The 17,066-nt window shown below is 38.2% G+C and overlaps 1 protein-coding gene across 1 annotated transcript in view; it reads left to right on the top strand.

The window, feature by feature from the left end:
- MED13 (mediator complex subunit 13) overlaps positions 1–17,066 on the top strand; it is a 54,356-nt gene that overhangs the window by 3,648 nt on the left and 33,642 nt on the right. The window contains exon 3 of the mRNA XM_086762865.1: positions 8,691–8,859. Within this exon, the coding sequence (XP_086618991.1) occupies positions 8,691–8,859 (169 nt within the window). The remainder of the gene's footprint in view (positions 1–8,690; positions 8,860–17,066) is intronic.

Below are 17,066 nucleotides of genomic sequence, written 5' to 3'. Positions count from 1 at the left end.
TATGGCTTCCTTGTTTTGCCCTATGAATAATCTCAGTCTTGACCTGCAGGGAACATCCTTTGTATGACTGAGATGTAACTTAGACTAAGTGCTATTTTTGGCCTGGGCCTGCCAGGAGCAGAGACCAACACTTGTGCGAAAGTATCTGTGTAAATTTTGTATGCTGTTGGCTGGTGGGATTAACTTGAGACAAATCATGTTACGTTATTTTTTGAGTGGAAGATCAAATAAAAGTTAAGCCATTTGGAGAGTGCATTTCTGCACTACCTGACCGTCAAAATTATTTGTTTGAGCAACTTTGCTTGCGTTCTCTCTTGAATCTATCTACTGGTGATTTAATATAGAGATACCTTCTGAAAATAGTGGTGTTTTGCAGCTGAACTTTTAGATGAGAGTGTATTTAGACTTCTACGGAATTACACTTTTGCGCAGGTAGATAAGCATGTATCACCCTAGGTACTTATCAGCTCTTAACCTCTCTTAAGGTATAAGGGAGAGATAGTAGAGGATTAGTGTCTCTCAGCCATATCTTTGCAATTGTTTCGTGTATTTTGTTTGCCTCTGAATGTCTGTACTTTGGTAGAGCTATTCCATACGTCTCGCTGTTAGATGCTTTTCTACATAAATGCTTATAACTCATGAGACTTTTACCGATGTCTATGTGTAGATGTATCTGACATCTTGGTTTTTGCAGACATGTTTTGTCTCCTTTTAATTAAAAGGAGACGTTACAATCTCTTAGAATGCGTGAGTGTGTTTGGCTCTTCTGACCAAAGCTGATAAAGATACTAATCAGTTAGATTGTGGAGGAGATAGCTGACGAGTGCCTGCCTCTGCACTTTTTCTCTTTCCCATTAGACAAAATCTTAATGTGAACCTCATAAGAAAGAATTATGGCTGAACCCAAACAATGTTATCTGACCTTTGTCGTAGACCTAATGGATTTTTTTCATTGGTGGACAATTTCGCCTAGTAATTCACATTGCCCTGTTCTCCCAGCGATTGCTTGTTACATTTTCAATGGGAAAGATAAATTACTTCCTGGCAGAGGCTTGTTACCTGCAAAATTGATTGGAAATTGTTTACTGCTGACGGTTAAGGTGCTGCCTTATTTAGAACTTTTCTGCTCGGTAGGTAAAGAATTGTCCTGAAGAACGGAGTGAGGGAGGAGGAGAGGGGCTGAGAGCAGTCTGGGGCTGCTAGCCTGTCCTTTATTGCCTGTGGACAGACTTCTCTTGGGGAAGTGGGCCTTGAATGGGCTGTAGTTGGAAAAACACCAGAGCAACGTTAGTAACTTTTGATTTTTGTCTTGCTTTGGTATGAAACGATGCCTGTTAAGGAGAGGTCGGTATTTTGACAGTTTTTGCATGTTTGTTTGGGTTTTTTTTTTTTTTTTTTTTGGTGATATGTAGTTTTAGTGAACAATGGATGTTCAGTGTCTGGAACACCTCTTGGTTACCAGCCTTTGGGGATTTGAAATATGGCAGCCCTCTAGAATCCTTTTGTCTCCTCCAGAGTACCTTCTGAAAATCACTTCAGGAGATACTTTTGGGGTACATCATTTATATCTTAAAAAAAAAAATATATCTCTCTCTCTCTCTTCAGCCTGTACATTCTAGAGGTTCATTCTTTACCCTGGAGATGTGTTCGAATGCCTGCTACTGGCTACATCTGAGTTCTCGTATCAAGCCTTGGATAACTGTCTTGTTGATGGTCAGGGTTTGTTGTTGCCTGGGGGCATGTCAAAAGGCAACTTGTTCAGAGATGCTGATTGATCAGTAATATTGACTTCACTCAATTTTTTTTTTTCCTTCACTAGGAAGCTACTTACTGTATGTTATACCAAAAAGCCATAAGTCTAGTTCTACCCCAACATAGCTGGAGGCAGATAGAAGTTAGTGAAATGTTATTTTGTCCTCTAACAACCTCAAAGGTTGTGCTTTTGTTGTGACAGTGATAATAGTAGTTCCTGCAGCTCAAACCTTGAAGCAGGACATCTCTTCAGATTTCAGAAGGCTATGGTCTCCTGCTGGTCTGATCAGCACTTACTTTATCAGATAGTTTTTTTCTTCTTTCAAAGGGGTTACCTATACACTTGGATTTTTTTAATTATTATTATTTTTTAAAATTGGCAGTTAGTAATTTCAAACCTCAGAACGGTTGGGTGTGAATTACATGGAAGACATAGTCCCAAGGGAATGGTTACAATTTGATTAGTGCTTGGACAGGGGAATGCTTCATATGCCTTTGACCTTCAAATTGCATCTTTTAAATGGTGAGCTATAAGGTGCATCTTTTTCATTCTGGTGTCTATTAGATCTTGTTAATTTATATTAATGATTAAAGAGTTTTCCTTGTACCTGTCGTATATAAAGTTTATCAGTTTTTGTTTGCTGAACAGTCTTCCGCATGTTTCTGCGAGAGATAAATGTATGAAGATAATACTAATCTTAGCTCCTTACTGGGCTTGTGGGAGGGCTTGAAAGAATAAGGAGAAAATACTGGCACTTGTCTGTTGATACTGTAGTAAAAACAGCAGCAGTCGTGGCGGCAAAGTCTTCTGTGTGTTGTGTGGTTCTCAGTCCATGTGCATTATGGATCGAATCCTTGTCTCCAAACAAATCTGTGAATTGGTCGGTCTGTGCTGGTGTCAGCACTGAGTGTCTCGTTGCTTTTAGTACAGTGGAAACCAGAATATGAGCCAGTTATCGTACTGAGGGTTCGGCAAAAAAAAGCCTGCCAGTTGCAAGTAGTTGGCAAAGTGAGCTTTGAAAATAGTTCAGCTGGTGGCTTGCATTCTTCTTCAATAACATTTGCGTCCTAAGACTGTTTAACTCTGACAGGAAAAAAAAAAAAAAAAAAGGATGCTTTATAAAAAATTTAGCACCTACTGTCAGGATGGTGAGCTTTAGTAAGTTGTCTGTGGTGGGTAGGTGTGTTCCCGTGCCTGTAATAAGAGGGCATTATGAGTGCTGCGTGTGCATTGATGCTTTAGCGTTTCTTCAGTCCTCCATGTTAGAGATGTGTCCGCTTAAGCAAAACTGCTGAGATGCATTACACAAAAATTACTGAAGCAGTCTTTGTAAGACTTCTGTCACTTGGTGGGAGCACCAGCTCAAAAGTGATGTTTCACTTTTTTCCTGTTTTCTTTTCTCCTGAACGACATGCATGTGAAATATCTGAGGAGTAAGGCGAAAAATACTTTGTCACAGTAAATGAGGATTTTGCATCATATTATGTTGCTTGTATATACAATGTCACATGCATAATATCCCTGTATAAATAAGAGCAATGACTCCAGGGGCACTAAGGCTGAGATTTAACAATATGAGTAAAATGTATCTGCGTATGGAATTACTCAAAGACGGCGTGGAGGAGGGAATTGGAACATTTAGCTAGGAAGTTTTTCAGCTTTTCTTTTCCTGTGGCCGTGCAGGCCAGACCAGCCAAGCTCACACCCAAAAAATAGTGAAGGAGAGCTGTTACCTTCTTATCCTTATAAACAGGCATAGCTACACACTTACAAAAAGGTCATACTTTAACACTTTTAATATTTAGAAAAATATTCTGCTGGGTACAGAAAGCATTAAAGCCGAGATATGTGATGCTAGTAAAGGGCTAGCGCTGCAAAAGCTAACCTGTAGTGGTGCTGAGTATTTTGGGTATGGTACTTTGGACAGTATCTCATGTTTTGGCTTGCTTCTCACCTGATGGCATTTTCAGACTAGTTAGAGTATCTGGAGTCTTACATCTAGACTCTCTTCAGTGAACGTAGATAACAGATACAACTCTACTAGAAACAAACTTAAATTGTCTTACTTGGATTCTTAAGTTGGTATTTTTGAATTGTAGTCAGTCCCTTTTATCACACAAAATCTGTTGCTTCTCACTTATTTCGTAAGGGATATTACTTTTCAGTAGGTTAACTGCGTAGTTCTTGCTTTGAGCAATTTTATTTAATCTTAAAGTATTTGAATTTTTAAAAATCTATTTTTAAATAGAAAACGTGGTTTCTCTATCATATTACTACAATATTGTATGCAGCAGCAGTTTCACTCTACTTTGCTTATTATAGTTCCCTTGTAATCTGAAGCTTATATAGGAAGTTTGATTGTATAAATGAGTTTTACGTCAGTCTGTTTCTATAACTGGCATGCTGTCAAATGATGACAGAAAGGAAGCCTGTGAAGGTAAGTGATACTTCTAAAAGACACTGAGGAATGGATTTTTCCTCTGTGTAACTGAAGGGAGGAGGAGACAAGAAGGAATGGTGGTCCGAAGTGGAGGTTTGACTGTGGTTGGCTTGTTTGCATAGTTTATTTTAGAGGTTCATTGAGCATCAGGAAGATATTCTTAATGATGTGGTAAACATATTCAGCCTTTTCAAGAAGTGATGCTTGCTGATGTGGCCAGCTGTATGTTAAAAGGAAGAAGGGGGAAAATCCACATTCTTTAAAAGCCTTTTTCAAAATGTCATTTTTAATACAATATATTCATCTGTTGCAATATAGCTTAAGAAATTCAAAATTGATTAAGAAATTTAAAATTGATTTTCTTGTAAAAAAAAAAAAAAAAAACCCCATCCGTTAAGCAAAGATCTCTTTTATTTGTTAGCAATCCTTGACTAATAAATTTGTCTAAAGGTCTGTAGGTAACAAATATGGTTTAAAACATCTGACTTGAATTCAGTGCAAGGTTCACTAGAAATTGCAAGCCTTTTGTGTTCAGAGCGTGCTTCCAAACTCCTGCCTCCCAGTACGCTTGTCCAAGAAAGACAGGAAGGCATAATCAGTAAAAATGAACTTTACTGTTTCGTATGAACTGTATGAGAATGTAAAATAGAAAACCAAAGTACTGTAAGCAAATAACCTCTGTGACTGTTTCATTAAAATTGGATGGTGGTAGTGTCAAGGAGGTGTTGACTGAGAAAGTTTATTTATGTTTAATATGTAAATTGCTTTTTCCTGGCCACTGTTTCTGTTAATTCTTCACTTCCTGATAATTTTTAGCTTCGCATAAGGAAAAGTCTCTGCCTAACATGTGGCGTAAAGAGAGAGGGAACTTAATGCATTATAGTGGGATGATACATACGTCACTTCTTTAATGAGTTGATGTAAAAGTATGTCGCAGCAGGGTTGAGTGGCTTGGACAACTAAGAGAACTAATCAAAGATAAACTATTTGTAACCTTCAGGTTGCCAGCACATTTCTGTGGATGACACTCGTCTGAAGTGAAATTGTGGCTTAACACCTTCTTAAAATGAGTCAGCAACTTATTTTGGTTTATTATCATTATCAGATTGAAGATTTGAAGTTATTGTCTTTAAGAAAGATTAGAAGACAAAAGTGCCTCTTCCTCTCTCTCTCTTTTTAGAAATGGTTTACTTTGCACAATTTCTGTTAAGTAGGAGGATTTTTCTCGTGTTGAGAAACAACAATTTGAATGAAGAAGAAAAATAGCTGGGCGATATGAGCAGATGTCATATTTCTCTCCTTCTATCTGCCACCCTAAAAAAGGGGGAGGGGAGAATGAATAAATAGACTTCAGAGAGACACAGAACACTTACTAGTGTATCTTTGCATGAATTTGAATAATGTTCTGAAATGAGGGTATCTTTAACTGTCGTCTTATTTAACCTTCCTTTCTATAGGAAGATGCACTTCACTTTGAACAGGTGGTCTTATTTTGGGTACCAGACGTTCTTCCTGATCAGTAAGCGTGCTTACAGCATGCTGTTGTTTTAAAATGGCAGAGTTTTAGTTGTAATTTCCAGCTAATGCCTTACACTTTCCCTACATAAGATGCTCATCTAAGAGCTCTCTGTTTCAGCAGTAAACTAGGAGAGCTCTTAGGAATTAGTCTTATGGCAAATTCCTGCATGTAAACTTTTATTCGTAACTTGATTCTCAGCACAACTATGATGTTAAATGAAATGCATCACACTTTGTAGTGTCTTCGGAAAACTGAAACCTCTCCTTTCTGTCCATAGTATGACCATCAAAATACAAGCTTAGAGTTACACTTCTGTATCTTTGTGATTTCTGTGTCTTCTCACTGATATACTAATCTATCAAAACAAAATTAGGCATAAAGGCTGGAAATAGCTCTTTCTGTTTCCTCTTATAATAGATAATTGATGTTCTTAGAATGATTTTTTTTTTTTTTTTTTTTTTAAATGACGAGAGCCGTATAGAAACCAATTATTTAACCTTTGAAATGGTGTGGAGCTTATTGTGCAGTTAAAGTCCAATATCATTAAGCTTTGTAGTTAATGTTTGCTCTGTTGAGCTGCTTGTTTGCCACTGGTTGAGCAGTACCCGCTGAGCAGCCAAGCTGCCTGTGGGACAGGGCTGCCCGCTCGTGTAGGTCTACAAATCTGCGAGCTGGGGAAAAATGTGTCCTCTTGGCACAAACATTTTATACCCTTTGACTTTGGACCTTTGCTTTTTGTTACAAGCTTCTTGTATGATGTTTCTTCAGTGAGTTACAGTATTACCTTTTAGCTTTATGGTTGTAAAAAACCTGGTTTTGCTGAACTTCAAAACTGGGATAGGGTGATGGGGTGGGAAACTCACGGTGAGGTCTCTTATTTAGGAAATGTGGTTCTTTGCTTTTCCTTGTCTTTACCAGAAAATTATTTCATGTAATGATTAATCTGTAATGGTCTGTACCTCTTAATTTATAAATTATGGAGCATGCCTGTTTTTTGGGGTTTTTTTTTGTTTTTTTTTTTCTGTCCCTCAGAGAGTTGTTTTCTTTAACTCACAATACTGATCTTGAGTGGAAATGTACTTTCATTTGTGTGGGATCTAGCAGCATACAAATATGGCCACCACCTTCTGGTTGCAATAGTATCTTGAAATTTCTTTCTCTGTCATCTTTGTCTTAAAGATTTTTTTGTTGTTGTTGTTGTAATAATCTGTAAGTGTTTTGTTGGGTCTTTGTTTTTTTTTGTTCATTTTTTTTCCTAAATAAAACTCTTAGGTGTCTGGTTTTCTACATGCTCTCTAACTTAAGGATATTGAGACTTTAGTTAATACTGTTGCAACCTCTTAAGCTTGTAAGTGGCTTCCAGATAAAGGTGAAGGGGCTTATTTCAAAGTGAGATTTAAAATGCAAGGACTTGGCTGTGTTACTGACGTTTTCTGACCATTGAGCAAACCAGTGGAACGCTATTTGAACCAAAATCCTCTGAGAAGGAGAGGTAAACAGACAGATTGCTATTGTAAGACCTGTTGTATGAAAGTAAATCTAAACCCGAGCCTCACTTTGTGGAGGTGTGCAGAGAAGGCATGAGGGGCAGTGAATGAGAGGTTCTAACTTGGAACTCTGTGTGGAGGTTGGAGCAGATGGCCCCCACGAGTCCCTTTCAACCTAAATTATTCCACGACTGTCCAGAGACTGAAGTAAAAATACGTCTCCTTATCTGTGTCAGACAATCTGCTAGTCACTGCTGCTGCCTGGAGTGTACAAGCGACGGCATTACAAGAATAACTGTGCTAGGTTAGTCCAAGGAGACCCGTAGCAGATCCTTAGGGGTGTATGTGAAACATGGTATGCAAAGAATTGTAGGCATAAAGGTAAGACCTGATGGCCAGTGATTTAAGGACAAAATGTCAAGTTTTCTTACATTATCCTCCATATTAGTGTGTCACTGGGAATGAATGAGATCACGTAGGTACTGAGAGATACTGCAGGAACTTTCCGATGGCCTTCATTTTACTTGTGTAACGTAACTGTAATGCCCCTGTAATTCTTTGCGCCGGTGCATATACTTCTAGGGTCCATAAACTGTGTTCAAACACTGGTTATGCGCCAGAGTGGCTGAAGAGATTACAGCTTCTTGTAATGAATCTTGCGTTCCCATTTGGCAAATCCACTTGGCTTGTGTAAGTTGGATTCCATGGCTGTGTGTGATTTTTGGGGCACATAAGACCTCAGTGTTTCATTTGAGAATCCTTTCAATATGAACTGGGCTTTGTCTTACTTACTGTTTTCCTCTTCTCTTTGGTGTATAGATCAGAAAACAGGAGGAGCCTGCTTAAATATATTTTGGTTTTTATTTGAATTAAAAAGAAAAATTGCAGTTGTGGGAGTCTTCTGGGGAGAATCAGATTGCTATTACCAGTTTTCTGAATCTGGGTGAATTTTTTTTTTCTTTCTCCCTGCTCCTCTAGCAAATTGATGAACATTAAGAGTCAGATGATCAGTGATACCTGTGCCTAGCTTTCCTCAGTCAATGGTAGCTAAAGACATGAGGACATATTAAAAGTTTAGCTTTGGGCAATTTATTTTTAGGTGTAATTGTCAGCTGACTCTTCAGGATCAGTAATTCAGCCTAAACAAAACATGAGCCCCCTTGCAGACAGATCAGTTATGTTTCAACCTGCAAGATTACTGTATATAAAGCACTGATGCTAGATGTTTCCTTTTGTGTACAAATAGCTGTTGAGTCTTTTTTTTTTTTTTTTTTTTTACGGGAGACAAGATATTTTTATAGCTGATTACTTCTAGCAGTTATACTGTTATAACGTGAGCAGAGTTATCTGAGTATTACAGGCTTTTTTTTGATTGCATGTTACGCCGTGAATGTCTTAAAAGCTTGTGGGAGAGAAAAGGATATGGTGATAGGTGCATGAAATAGTAGGATGGAATTCAATGCTAATTTATTTTCTGCCCTTGCCTTACAGAAGAGGAAGATGGTGTTTGGGAGAATGGACTTTCTTATGAATGTCGCACTCTACTTTTCAAAGCCGTTCACAACCTGCTGGAGAGGTGTTTAATGAATCGGAATTTTGTACGCATTGGGAAATGGTTTGTGAAGCCTTATGAGAAGGATGAAAAACCTATAAACAAAAGGTAGGATGTTTTATTTTGCTGTATTAAAGAAGTTGTAGAGTTTGTTTTAAGCTTGATGCTAGAAGAAACTTTTAATTAAGAGCACTCTGTTTATGGTTTATTTGGGAACCTGGGTCTCTGCTCTTTCCTGTTTTTCTGCTTTCTGGAGTTCTTCAAAACATCTTTATGATGAAAGGAAGTAATACTAAAGGTAGTAGGCACTCTGTTCGGTACTGGTACTCATATACAGACCACAGATAATAGGGATGTTGGAAAAGAAGCTAGAGTCTTCTAGAAAGGAAGAAAAAAATAACTGTTTGAAGAAATACCTGCTCCAGACTTGCCAGTAGAGTGACTGGAACTAATTCTGGTTGTCAGTACTAAGAAGGACTCATTCTTTGAGCAAGCAGGATCTGGGGAGCTATTTACAGGCACCACGTGAGGTTTGGATAAATTGCATCTTTTGGGAGGTGTTAAGAGAGTCTGAAATGTCAACTCCTGGTCAGAAAGAAGATTGTCTGGGAGCACTGGTGTTAAAAGAATACGTATGGCCTCCACATTGAGGAGGAGGAGGAGTGCAAGAAGAGAATTTTTGATCTAAATTGGAAGGACTTCTTCTCATGGTTCTAACATGGTTTGACACGGTCTATGTTGCCTAGCAATAAATAATGAAATGAATAAAAACTAGGTTAGCTGGAACAAGTTTAATCGCTGTTCCCAAATCAGCTTTTAAAATCCAAAGTAATTTAAAGCTTAGACGATGGGTTTTTTTTGTGTGTGTGGTGTGTGTGTGTGTGTGTATAGTGTGTGTGTGTGTATATATATGTGTTAAATCTTGCATGCAGGAAATTGAGATCAGTGGCTTTGCTTTTTGACTGTGGAGTTAGCCATTGTTGGCATCTTCTGCAATAAATTTAAACTTGAATGAAAAATTAGACCTGTTTGGGAGCAAAGGAAGCGGAAGTATGTGTTTGCGTTTGTTTCTGTTAGTAGTTGTGAACGGCTACTTTTAATTTATGTATAAACTTGTCCTTCAGTTCTATGCATCTCTTTCTGCACCCTGGTCAGGGCAAATGTTTCCTCTCTTGGGTGTCCTTGTCCGTCCATTTCTTGTGTGTGTTGTTGCTGTAAATCAATAGTAAAGAGTTTACTTTTAACTATTTAGGCCAATACTGTCTTGGCACAGTCTGGGCTTTCCTCATTTGAGGAACTGGTTTTCCAAATTGCCGTTTGAAGCTACCATTAGTTATGTCATGGCATCTCTTACAGTAATTCTATAAAGCTCTCTACAGCAGCTGGAAAAGCTGATGAAAGCTTTTAAAATAAAATAGCAGTGTTTGTTTAATTTGGAGACTCTGATTCTTTTTTTAAGAAGGTCAGAAGGTCAGCATGCTTGATGAAAATAACTGAAGGAACTGTGTGCTTACCCAGACAACAGCTTCATCATAAGTAGTCCAGAAATACTGGAAAAATATATAGAAAGTTTTACACACATTTGTGCAAAACAATTTCTTTGTAGAGAAATCTCAATGTTTTGTACCAGATAGTTCAATACCATGTGATATTATGAATACTGGTTTTTATGAAATGAAGTGAAGGGAATGGTTAACAGATGTGCATACTGTTGGCATATTTGTCTCATCCTCTCTAGGAATATCTATAATTTGGATGATCTGTACTCTCTGGGAAGTTATTCAGGGGTATCGGTTCAGGCCTCTGCACCCAGCAACTTCTGTGGGAGAAACCTAAATGATGGAAATAAGTGCTTTGTGATACCACCTCTGTTCCTAGAAAATGTCTCACCCTGAGCAGGAAATGTCAAGTGGAATGTTCTGAGTGGCTTTTGGTCTCTTGTGTGAATTGGAATACTCTTCTAGTCAAAAGGGACGCTTCTCTCCCATCAAATGTTAAGTGTGACTCTGCAGCAAAGCGTGAGGCCCTAACTCAACATAGAAGGACTTGCAGCCTGTCTAGAAAATGCTCTAAATGTTGCATGCAGGATGCTACTATGTTTCTTACCAGACAACTAGTGTTAAGGTTTCTTTTTTGTTAGTTCTAGACATCTTTTGTGTATTTTTCTTCACTGGGGATCCATTCAATCAGCAAGACCTATACTAAGTTTATCTTTTTTGTAGATCTGGCTGACTTAAAAACCAAAACAAACCACCACCAACCCCTCCCCAAAGCCATTCTTCTGTCCATTATTATGGATGCACGTATCTTAAGAATTGGAGCAGTTTTGAAGCTGTATTTGTCTTTTGGACATTTGCACCATCTTTTGAGTAACAAGAATAGTAATATTCATAATGCTGATCTCAAAAGCATATCATACTAGCTTCTTCATGTAGGAAGAACAAAGTTGTTTTCAGAAGACTTTGTTTCTTCCTCTGTTAGAAATATATAGATCTCACAAAAAGTAGTGCTTCTCCTATGTTAAAGTGGCCACAGATCAATGTGGCAGGTATTGCATCTGTCGCATACAATAAAGCGTTTCTGTTCAGGAAGGTGGTAATTACCTCTCTGTGTTGCTTGTGTTGGTTAAATGTGTATGTCACTCTTAAGGAAGAAGAATGTTACCTGTGACAGTGTTAGTGTATTTTTATTCATCCTTTTCTTCTTAGAAGACACTGAATAGTGGGAGAAGTATAGGAAGAAATTGCATGAACCCCAAAATAGGAAAGCTTTGCCCCACTCCCTGGTATCCCTGCATGATTGTTGTCTTGCTTTGTTTTCAGACCGTGTTAAGGTCTTTAGTGCCTGCTTCCATCCCATATTGCTATGTATGCTTTGCTTTCTCTGGGACTGTTCTTTGCGTTAACCTCAGAAACCCAGAGATAAAATTCATGTGCCTGTGTCATTTAAAGGCACTTCGTATACTGGGGATATGAAGTCTGCTACCAGTCTGCTTCAGATCATGGTTTGTACTGCCCTGCACTCTGGGGCTTGGCTGGCCACTGTATCAACTCGTTCTCTGTGTATTGTAACTACAGATTTCAGTGAGGTTGGTTGTTCTCACTGGCAGTCTTTAGTTTTAAAGGCATTAGAGACTGAGTGGTCAGTGCTCTTGATGGTGGAGGTAACTTCTTAACATGTGCTTAACAGGAGCTGTGGTTGAGTGACGTGCAGGGCACTTCAGGGCCACTTTTTCACTTTCCTTCTCTTTGAAGGATATGCAGGTAGTTATTTCTTTCATTGGAAGCTGATCCCATCTGGATTTGTCTGAGTTCTATTTGAAAGCATGTGGCTCCAGAAAATGAGATTTGCTGTTATTTGCTCTCCCAACAATAGAAGTTAGTAGTGTTGCGCTTTTCGTATGGATGTGGTAGCGCAACAGGCACAAGGCTGTGTGATTTCTAATAGGTGTTTGGCTGTGATGACAGATCCGCAGGCAACCCTGGCTTCCTGTCTGTTGCTCTATTGTTTTTCCTCCTTGTATAAGGTTATATTAGAAAAAAGTCCATTTCATCATTGTGTTGCATACATTTTAATTTTTAAAGGACAGTCCTTAATGTTCATAATCTGGTGCCACTGTGGCATGTGAACAGATGATCAAGAAAGTAAGAATTAAGTAGTTTTAAGTGTTCATAATTTAATTATGTTTAATGATGTGACTCCTGAAACAAACAAACAAGCTTATTAAACTAACCTCATATTATTGTTTAATATCTCTTAAAAATTTTGCTATGGAAAAAGTAAAAACCTCAGCTGTTTGCATTATGCCGTCACACGCTGCGTGTTGACAAGGCTGCAAGGTAACAACCATGACCTGCTCTTCCTTCCCTCCCCCTACTTCTCCCCAGTCTAAAACCAGCATTGAGAAAAGTGAGACAGTCATGTATTTGGTGATATTTGATCTGTTAGGACAAGTCACGATTGCCGTGCCTGAGGAAACTGTCTGAGGTTTTCAGGCGTGCTAGTTCCACTTCTGTTTATAGATAGGACAGGAATGGAGTAGCTGACTCCCTGAAGTGCATGTGGTGGTTTTTTGTTGTTGCTCATTTGTAAGAAGGCGATTTTCGGTTTTCAGAAATGGATGATGGGAGGTCAGTAGGCGAGCAACAGTAGAATAAAAGATTAAAGAGAAGGTTTTGCTAATGGTCTTAGTTGTAATGAAGCAGGAAAAAAAATAATTGCATTTGTATTTGTCACAACCTTTTTCAATCACTGAAAGCAAGGTAGATTACAGAAGCTCAATAGCGTGGTTTAAATGAGTGAATATTAAATTACAAAGTTTGACAAATAGGAATGTTTTTCTCTTTTTCTCCTTTCCAACCTATTGTGTTGTTATTGCTGCATTCAAAAGTATGGCTGTGTATGCTTTATTCAAAAATCCACCCTATAAATGTGTGAGACGGAGATTGCTATCTGCTGCATGCAACTGTCTGTCTGCCGTTCCTGGTTAGATGACTCAAATAGCAGCCTTTGGATGGGACTTCTCTTGCCAACTGGATGATAAAATAGTGTATACCAGGAATAAATATGATTAGGAAACATGTCAGATCAAACACTATTTTAGATGCAATTCCTTAATGAAGGTAGAATCTGACACTCCTAATGAAACAAAAGTATGAAGTGCTTACATGGAGGATATCTCCTGGAGTTTTGGTAATAAGCGCAACTTGCTAAACTTTAACTTAATTGAAATACTAGTAAGCAAATAATTGAGTAACCCTAATTTTGTCAGAGGATCTGATAGACAACTGAAAATTGAGAATACTAGAAGCTACTATGTTACTTGTACGGTTGCCCCCCCCCCCCCCCCCCCCCCCCGCCCTTGTAAATAGGAAATAATATAATTGCAGTGGGTGGCAAACAAGAACTTCGGTCTTGAGTTCACTTTAAAAAACAAAATGCAAAAAACCACCAGAAAAAAACCACCCCACACCTAAAACAAATAAAAAAAAAAAAAAGCAAACCCCAAAAAACCAAAAAAACCTACTTGGAAAATCGTGAGTGATAAGCTTATCATAGCTTACAAAATGAAACTTGCTGCACAGGTTTCACAGGTAATGGCGTTTAACATTAGTCTGTGTAAAAGATTTTATAATCCCAGCCCACCGTTCTTTTATTTTTTCATGGAAATACTATTGTAGCTACCTGGTATAAGTATATGACTTCATGAGAAATGGCTGCTGAAAAGTGTTCTAGATATAATTTTGGTTTTGTTATAAACCTTTGTACATATAGTTATCTCGATTTGAAGGTGTGCGTATCGTGGTTCCGAATATATGATTCTTTTTCTCTTTGCCTCGTCTTGCTCGGAGGAAGAAGTCAAACGAGCCAGATAGAATATGATTCCTGAGTTTGGTGCAATTGTGTTGGCAGATCTGCAGCCTTGAATGGCCACAGATGGGGTGGAGGGGGGTGATTTTTTTTCAGTTGGGCCATGGAAATGATCTTGCTGTCTGCTTTAGATATGTTTGTATTGATAATGTAGCAGCATGGACAAGATCCGCTGTTGTCTGTTTGGTCTTCACAGCCCTTAAGACAAAGAGAATGCTATGCTTTTGGTCCTGAGCCCACGTTTCTGCCTTGTCCTCCTGTTAGACTACCTTTTTTTCCTTTTTCCCATGGGTCCTCTTTCTCTAGGAATGGAGTAGTTTGCTGCTTCATCCCTCTAGAATGATGCTGTGAATTATTAAGGAACAGAATGAGGAGATTTCTGGGTGCTGAAGCTCAAAAGGTTCTTCATATTTGAGAGAGTTAGCTATGTAAGAATAACATGTAGCCACGGATTTTGTGTTTATTTCTGTATCTTGAATTTGAACCCTTAATAGCTGAAATTACAGGGCTCTTCCTTGATACAGTTGGAATATTTTCTATTAAGTCTGCTCAACTCTTTTTGCAGTGTAAAATTCCTCCCTATGTTAATCTTTAAATCAAACAATGTCAACATTTTTTTACAACAGCTCTAATGAGGCTGTTCTGGCATCATGTACCGGCAGGAGAGCAGGTGATGTTTTTCCTTTTACTGTAGACAGCTGGAATTGGAAGCTGCTGTAAGTAGGACAGTGCAGGATAAACAGCAGGAGCTGAGAGCATTGATCACATGATTGTCTCTTTGGAATATTGGGTTGCTACAGAGACTACAAGCAGGCAAATTTAGCACTTTACATCACAAAGCAGTTTTCTCTTATTTAGCTTAAGTTGCAGTGGTAGCTGGTTCATCAGGAGAAATGAAAAAAATATATGGCTCTTGATTTTTACCTTTCAGCAATAAATCTATGTTCTTCTTGTTCACTGAACAATAAGAGAATAGAAAAACCATACAGATACTTCAGATTTTGTTACATGAAAGTTTTATAATGCATTTCAATTTTGAACTTTGAAAAAATCTGGCTTAACAAGGCACTTGTGAATGTTTCAGAATGGGAAAGAGCATTACATAGAAAGCTGTTACACTGTCCTTGAAATCGAGTAACGTCTAGCTATTCTCCATTTCCCAAATATGTTCTGGATTCTTATTCTTTATAGCACGCATACTTCATTGTGAATGCCCGAGTTCAGATAATTGAGATTTGCATCCTCAGCAATTAAAGGATGCTGAAGTATAAGATGACAGCTTTATTAGTCTCGTTTAAGTTCTGACATACAGGAACATGAGCCAACTCTTTCTAGTATTGCTTATAATTGTTGTATCTGGGGAAGTATGTACTTTTTATGTATGTGTGTATATATAAACCTCTGGTTGCATTCTGAAAAAGTTTTGCTTCTTTGTAAGATGTCACACTACAGCTTTAGTAGTGTACAAAAACAAAATCTTTTTTTTTTTTTTATTTCAACCTTGTCTTCATTGTGCTGAAGCTAAGCTTGTTAATAATGAAGTTAATCTGAAAATGTTGATATCTTTAGGGTGAATATGACTTATTTGGGAATACAGGTCAATTACTACATTTGTATTTGTTTTAGTGCCTGTAACGTGGTTATGGAATAAATGTTTTTTAACTCACAGGTCTAAAATAAAAATGTCCTCAGCTATATGAAATATATTTTGGAGAGCCTTTTGACAGTAGTCATTAATGATGTGCTTTGAACTGGAAGTTTTTTCTACTTTGCTATTAGCTATGTTTTTTGCTTTTGTGTTATCATCAAAATCGGCTTTCTGCTGTATTTACCTTTGTGACCATAGGGAGTTACTCAGAGATGCTTAGAAAAACATCTGCTGTTACATCTTTTTGTCAGTAGTTAGAGGAGCGTCTGTATTTTGAGATCATAGTACTTCATGTTGCGATACCCAGTATGTAATTTGCTAGAAAATGTAGATATGCATTTGTTTAGATTTGTTTATGCTTTCACATTAAGGATATTAACGCCGCTGTCTGCTTGAAGTGCAGCCCTTGTGATGGGGGTGATACAAACCCTGATGTTACAGGGGAACTGGTAGCCAAGGGCAAGAAAGGCGTGTTTGTGAATCGATTGCTGGTGATTCCAGCTCTTGTCATAGGAGGTAGTACTGCAGCGTAGTGATACGTACGATAGCATGGTCTTCCTAGAGAACCAGGAGCTGATTTCTCTTGTCCTCTATTTCCCTCGGCCCCCAGCACTTAAAAAAAAAAAAACAACCAAGAAAACAAACCAATAAAAAAACCAACCAACCAAACAAAAAAAAACCCCAAAAAAACCAAAACAACCCCACTCAAAATAACTAGAACAAAACCAAAGAAAGCTCCTGAAGTATTTAATAATTGAAACCATTTGTGTACTTGCCTTGTGGGGTTTTTTTCTTTTTCTTTCTCTTTCCTTTCTAAAATCAAGAACACTCAAGTTTATTTCCTGGCAATTATTTTTGGTGCTGTGCTAATATAACAATCTGATTTTAGTGTTTTCCTTGTTTCGTATTTTGCTTGTTGCAGCAAATGCATACTTAATTTCCTGCTCCTTTCTAGTCTGAATTAAGATTGTGGAGTTTCGTAATTCAGGGTTGTGGATGGTGAGTGGAAATTGAAGGTGCTGTATTTAGAATAGGACTGGCCGTAGAAGCAGGATAGGTGTGAAGGTGGCTGCTGTTCGTTAGCGCTTTGCAGGGTTACGGCTGTACCTGGAAGATGTCTATAGACACAAAGAACTCTTCTGAACAAGCACTTACAAAGAAAAGGTGGTAGATGGGTTGTCTTGAGGGAGTTGCTTCTGCTTTTCTTCTGTTAGCTCAGAAAGCCTCAAGTGGCTTGGCAGCTTCGCTCTTTCTTCTCCGTGATGAGAAGCCCTAGAGGGTTGCCCGACAAAGAACA

The sequence above is a fragment of the Chlamydotis macqueenii genome, chromosome 19 (assembly GCF_036417535.1).
Source record: "Chlamydotis macqueenii isolate bChlMac1 chromosome 19, bChlMac1.mat, whole genome shotgun sequence".
Taxonomy (NCBI): domain Eukaryota; kingdom Metazoa; phylum Chordata; class Aves; order Otidiformes; family Otididae; genus Chlamydotis; species Chlamydotis macqueenii.
This window is presented reverse-complemented; position numbering and strand designations above follow the sequence as displayed.